Below are 6,643 nucleotides of genomic sequence, written 5' to 3'. Positions count from 1 at the left end.
TCACTGTGCCTAACGGCACGCTTCAGATGTGACGGCACAGCCTCTTGCACCTTCTTCATTATAATATCCAGAAGGAGGTTGTAAAGCTCTAGACTGGAGCTCAGTGTATTCCTAAGATATGTTCTGGCTGAGGTGAGACTCACAGTAGTGTGCTGGATGGGCCATGGGCGGATGATGCTGAAGATGTCCGTTCTGATGGTGAGGCACAGTGGGGGTGAAGTTACTGTTCCTCGTCCAGGTGGAGGTGGCATCTGTGGACAGAAGAACAGAGAGCGCACATCTAACACCGGACATGTTGTCACCAATCAGATTTACTCATGCTCTGAATACTGAATGCAGGAGATGCTGAAAAGCTTTCGGACTCTAGGAGGAGCTGCTGGGTGGAGGTTCACTGATGGCTTACTGTGATGGTACGTGGAGGGCTGGCCGGGGGGAAAGCCATTCTGCTGTGAGCCCTGCCCCGTCCCAGAGGCAATCTGCAGCAGACCTTCGCTGCTATGGCTTCCTGAGAGAACGCTATTGGGCTGAGCTGGGGAGAGAGGGCGGCATGCATACATCAACACACACAAACCATGAAACACCAGGACTGGGCGGCGTGACCGCAAGCGTGCATCACTGTATGAGCCAGTTCATATCATGGCATCAATACAAATCAGAATATGTGTGATGTGTGCAATCTAGGAAAACCCACCACATTGTGAAAAGTCTCACAATTAAAAGTCACTTAACTGCGGTAAAAGACTTATTTTAGTCACTGTACATGTTGTGCAAGATACAAAAATGACCCCAAGGAAACAAATGTGCAAACATTTGAATATTAAGTGTATATCTGTTCATAAAGCATCACAGATTACAGCACGCAGGCTATCTGCAATTCTTCTCCAGTTCTAGATAACCATACATAACCAGACTGCAACTTGTAGGTTTGTGTTCTAAACTTGTAGTTTATTTCACGCTGTCACCGTTTGAACTAAATGAAAGTAATGCATAGCGTTAATATGAAAATGGTGCTGGTCCCTTTAAGAACGAGAGCTCTATAAGGAGCGCTATACTGAGTCATTACACAAGCAGACTAGCTAACGTTACCCTGAACTTTGCATGCCGTAGTTCACACGGGACTAGCGGAAAATGTGCACTGAAACACCTTTATTATATACGTTACATGGTTTATTTTGAAAGGTTAACTGTCTTTGTAGTGTTAAGGGAAAGCACCTCCGCAGCACATGTTAGCAAACTAGAGAAAGACAGTCTTTACTGCTTGCCACAATAAATCTGCACTAAATTTTCTGCACTGAACAAGTGAATTTTACCAAGATATTTCAGATATGATAGACAAAATGTTACAGAATAGTAATTTAATGAAAACCCAATTGACAAAAACAAAAATTGACATTCAACCTATTTTTTGAATAATTTCATTTGAATTTTTTAAATGAATTTAAATTTAAAATGTAAAACAAATTAAACACTTATAAGTTTATATAAAAATGTGCAATTTTGATTTAATATACAACTAAATTTGAGTGTTAAATTAACTGTTTAATTAAAATTGATTTGATTAATTAACTGATTATTAAATAAATTGTATTGTTTTTTTTTTCTTTTTTCCTAAATGAAAATGTTTTATTGTTTTAACGTTTTATTTCAATGTTGGTGTTTTGGTAAAGATGTCATAATATTATATAAATCTTATTAGATTTTAATTAAACTTAACCTGATGTGTTTGAATAAATCAGTCATGAACAAGATTTTATTACAGCCACTGTTAATTGCTTCGACAACATTTCAATAAAATTAACTTAAAAATTAGTAGTTTTTAGATCAACTTTTTAATGAGTATTGATTCATTTTAATAAATCTATTAAACTTTGTTTTTAGCTTCAGTTTTTGGCTAAACTCAAATTTTGTCTTTCTGCGTTTCCGTTAAAAAAAAATCATTATGATACATTACTTAATAATAGTTTTGTACAGAAATAAATGTGTGTATGGATTTACATATGCATTTGCACAACATGTCCCACTCTGTATTTTCGCATCATTCTCATGTGTAAATAACTTAACAGTATAAATGCTATAGCAGAATGTCTACGGTCACAGCGCCCAGCCCTATTCAACACCAATGAAGAACACGATGCCTCCACAAACGAGAAAGCTTTTCAGCATGGCCTATGCGTTTAAGGATATGAGCGAGCGACTGTAACGTGTCGTACTTGTGGATCCCACAGCGATGCTGGAGAATGCGGAGGTGGAGGCCGAGCTGCTGCCCTCTGCTGGCGGGAGCATGGCGGGCGTGTTGAAGGGCTCCGGGGCCACCGGTCGGGAGGGAGGGTGTTGAATCGTCTGCATGTGTCCCTCAGTGCTGGGCAGAGACTGCTGCCCTTCATAATCATACTCATCCTTCACCATCAGACCCGACGGACCTGAAAACAATCATATAGAGACACATTACATCACGCCAACATGAAACTGCATCTGAAAAACAGTTTACTTCCATAATGTGTCATGTTTGATTGAATGCTAAATAGGTTGCTGACGGTCATTTCAGAGGCGAAGCAAGTTATTACACTTTAACTACACTTTTTTGACTCTAGGAGAATTCACAACAGTATTAATTTCATCAACAACATTATTCACAGACAAAAACAAGACTAAACAAAACTAATTAAATAAAAGACAGTTTTGAATGACAATTTATGACAAAAATCTATTGACCTTTATGAACATAAAAACAAGACTTAAGTTCTCTTTCACATCTTACTGCACTTGAATGGACAAATACACACAAAATTATGTAGAAATGTCCATTTTGGTGAGTATTGACATTAACAGTCGGTTAAGTCTTAAATCAACAAACTTTTGGGTATATTGTATATTAGAATATCGGATGCGTGTCAGTAAATTGGATCCATGCATAAATATATATATATATTTTTTTTTTGTTTCTTAGTTCTTAGAGTGACAGCAGCCTAATAAACCTGCTATATATTTGTGTGTGTGTGTGTGTGCTTGCATATGTATTTGTATGTAAATTAAAAATTGTTTTAAATGCATAACAGATATGTATTATATATACACACACAACATAAAATATGTTTTATAACATCATTTATAATATTGGGTCTTAAAGTGACGGCAAACTAATACATTTGCTACAGCCTGTGTCCTTAAAGGGACAGTTCACCCAAAAATAAAAATCATAATTTTTTCTCCCTCATGTTGTTCCAAACCTGTATCAATGGCTTTATAGATATTCATAGATACAGTTGTTTGTCCCTATTGACTCCCATAGTATGGAAAAAACTACTATGGAAGTCAATAGTGACCATCACCTGTTTGGCAACCATTATTCCTCAAAATAACTTCTTTTATGTTCCACACAAGAGAGAAACTCATATAGGTTTGGAACAACATGAGGGACAGTAAATTTTCATTTTTGGGTGAATTATCCCTGGATTAATCTCTTCAACAAGGATAAAAACACTCAGAAACCAAGTCTTTTTTTTCATAGAGTATCACTCACCAGAGCCTGACAGTGTAAGTCCAGATAAATCTAGAAAAAAGCACAGGATAGTTGAATTAAATAGAGGCCATAATGAATGAGCTTTACGCTATTAAAACAAACATGAAACGAACCTATTCCAGGAGACACGACTCTCTCGTAATGGTAAGGGTTCACACACACGCTGTCACACTTCAGGTCAAAGGCAAACTGGCAGTACTTGACATGTTTCAACTCATTCTTATGAAGGTCCGGCCATCGCCATAACCGTGCATAAATGACATGTGGGAATCCTTTACGACCAGCCACCTAAAGGCAGAAGAGCGTTACAGGAACAGCCATTTAGAATGACATACCACTAGAAGTGTGTGATATTGACACAAAATGATGTGTTGCATATGTTTGTATAAAATCAATATCACATTTGTAATCATGCTGATGTTAGGATAAAAAAAGGCACTCTTCATGTGATATTGACTAACTATATGAAATTATATAAATATATACATTTTCTGTCTCCGTATCTTGATTTTTGTGATCATTCTAAATGCATTTTAATAGACTGAATCATGCAGTGAAAGAACGCACTCTAAATTCACACGCGCACTAGTCTAACCTACTAGACTTCATCAGGTAACGTTAGTGTGCACTCGGTAGGTGCGTTTTGTTTGGTTTCACACACCCCTACATAACACACACACACACACACACACATATATATACAGATACAATCTGAAGAGTGTGGAAGCAGTCCTGTCGCACCTGCAGACGTCCGTCTAGTGTTCTCTGTATGGTCACACATTTGCTGGGATGAGCACCGTTGGTGGTGATGGCAGTGATGAGCGAATCCAGCTCGTCTTTCTTCTCCTTCAGTTTCTTCACCAGACTCTCAATGGCCCGTTTGGCGAACGTCTCGCTCTCGCCGCCCTGCCTGTGACACATCAGACTGTGCACGATGCTCAGACAGGCATCGTTACTGGTGGGCGTGTTTGTGATGGACATCCTGCGCTGGTTATCGGCCTCAGAGAGACTCCTGTGTGCCGTTTCAAACTTGTTTCAGCAAAACACTGGCACCAGTGAAAGGTCCATCCAAACGGCCCCTGCGGAAGAATTGAGATTGATATTGTTAATGAGCAATTGAGGGGTTTCCCTAAATCATATTGCATGCTTTTATAGAAAAAAATATATATTTGAAATGAGTTGACATTATGGAAATCTGTTTCAACTTTATCTCTCACAACTGTGAGTTTGCATCCTGAAATTCTTGACTACTTTCCTCAGAACCGTAAGAAAAACTCAATTGAAAATTACAAATTCAGTTCTGAGGGAAAAAAAATTCAGCTCACGATTCATTTTCTTATGAGTTTATATCATGCAGTTCTCACTTTATAACTCGCAATCGTTTATATCACACAATTGTGAAAAAAGTCAGAATTGTTAGATAAAGTCACAACTACCTTTTTTTTATTTTTAATTCAGTGGCCGCAACAAGCTTCCATTATATATGTATATGAGGGGGTTCTATATATTTATACATACAATATATGGGGGAATTATAATAAATATATATATATATATATACACACACATGCATACTGAAATATAAATAAAATACATAAAAATATTATATGTAAAATATACAATACATTAAAAATGTACACATTATTTATATTAAAAAGCATTATATAATATTAAAACGCGATTTATATTACGTCAGAATTTCAATTAGATATTCGGATATTGGTTTTAGTAAAGCTAAAAGCTAACCATCTGAAAGCGTTTAAAGCAAATATAAGCACTTAAATAAATCTCTAGAGCTGAAAGTGAATCTGATTAATAACAATGACAGCACAAACATGCTGTTTACTAAGGGTTTAATTGGATAAAGCGTCTCACACCACAATAATCCTTCACACACTTGATTTCAGACAAGCTGCGAAGACTTATAAAGGTGTAGAAGTGCCGTGAAGTCATGAATGTGATGACAGTGATGTATAAATGAGCTGAAGTGAATGTAAACAACGCGAGATCTGCGCGTTAGCATAACATGCTAATGCTAGCAGACTAGCGGCTGTTGCTTCAGACTTTAACTTATGATATAAACAATTAAAACACATTTAAATGTGAAAATTTGTATTGAAATGACATACCTGTTATGTATCCTGTGAATGAGTCTGTCTTTATCTGTCCAGTTTTGGTGGTTTTGATGTGAATCTTTTTAGCGGCTACCGCGCATAACACACTTCAACCGGACCGCGTTCCGCTGATATCTACAGCGATTTAAAGCGTCGACAGATCTGAAGAGATCTTCATTTAAGCGAGAACTCTGTTAGACGTGATTTGGCTCAATATAGTATTAACAGGATGGCAAAAACAGTCACTGCGCTCAACAAAAACAAACAATGTAGTGTCGACGTACCACCTCACACCCTGCTGCGCAATATGGCGAGCTGCGCATGCGCACTGCACTGAGTCCGGCTGCGCCTCAAAACACACCGAGCTGACTATGTTTACACCTGTTTGGGCATCAGGGACATTCTAAGTCAGTCAAATTATCTATTCTGTCTGTTTTCTTTTTATTATATAATTAAAAAAAAAAAACCTTGCTATGTGTACTGGGTTAAGCTAACTGAGACTTGTTATAGCACTTGCATATTGTTGCTCTTTTGTTGATTTTGATTGCTTCTATTGTCCTCATTTGTAAGTTGCGTCTGCTAAATGACTAAATGTAAATATATATATATATACATATACATATCTATCTCTATAGACTGGAGTTATCTGGGACCTTTCTTCTGTTTTAAAGATGTTTTCGATTGTTCGATTACTCAAAATAGAATATAGGAAAATATAAATTAATCAATTAATGTGTAAATTTATTACATACATAGTATAATATTACATTTTACGCACTCCGAAGTCCCGATTCGAATCAAAAGATTCTCAAACCCTCTCCCAAATAAAACGATTCGCGATACATGATACGAACTGAATCAAAAGATTCGAAAATCCGCTCAGAATTTCCGATTTGGATCAAATGATTCTCAATCCGCGCTTCAAGTCCCGATCTGAATCTAATGATTCGTGATACGAGCTTTGAAGACACTCCCCGCGTCCCAATGTGCACGCTATCCATCCTAAATT

General features: G+C 37.2%; 1 protein-coding gene across 2 annotated transcripts in view; it reads right to left on the bottom strand.

Moving 5' to 3' along the window:
• The window catches only part of smad4a (SMAD family member 4a), a 15,694-nt gene extending 9,700 nt beyond the window's left edge, over positions 1–5,994 (bottom strand). Inside the window, exons 1-7 of one of the 2 annotated variants that reach the window (XM_058788482.1) lie at positions 5,650–5,994; positions 4,262–4,599; positions 3,634–3,808; positions 3,521–3,550; positions 2,211–2,420; positions 404–529; positions 144–251 (exon numbers count right to left, since the gene is read on the bottom strand). In XM_058788482.1, coding sequence (XP_058644465.1) covers positions 144–251; positions 404–529; positions 2,211–2,420; positions 3,521–3,550; positions 3,634–3,808; positions 4,262–4,501 — 889 coding nt within the window. In that variant the 5' untranslated portion in view covers positions 4,502–4,599; positions 5,650–5,994. The remainder of the gene's footprint in view (positions 1–143; positions 252–403; positions 530–2,210; positions 2,421–3,520; positions 3,551–3,633; positions 3,809–4,261; positions 4,600–5,649) is intronic. The other variant, XM_058788483.1, reaches the window with a different exon arrangement.
• Between the last annotated feature and the right edge of the window lie 649 nt (positions 5,995–6,643).

This window comes from Onychostoma macrolepis, chromosome 10 (genome assembly GCF_012432095.1).
Source record: "Onychostoma macrolepis isolate SWU-2019 chromosome 10, ASM1243209v1, whole genome shotgun sequence".
Classification (NCBI taxonomy): domain Eukaryota; kingdom Metazoa; phylum Chordata; class Actinopteri; order Cypriniformes; family Cyprinidae; genus Onychostoma; species Onychostoma macrolepis.
Note: the sequence above shows the minus strand (reverse complement) of the source record. Positions and strands in the feature narration are given on the sequence as shown.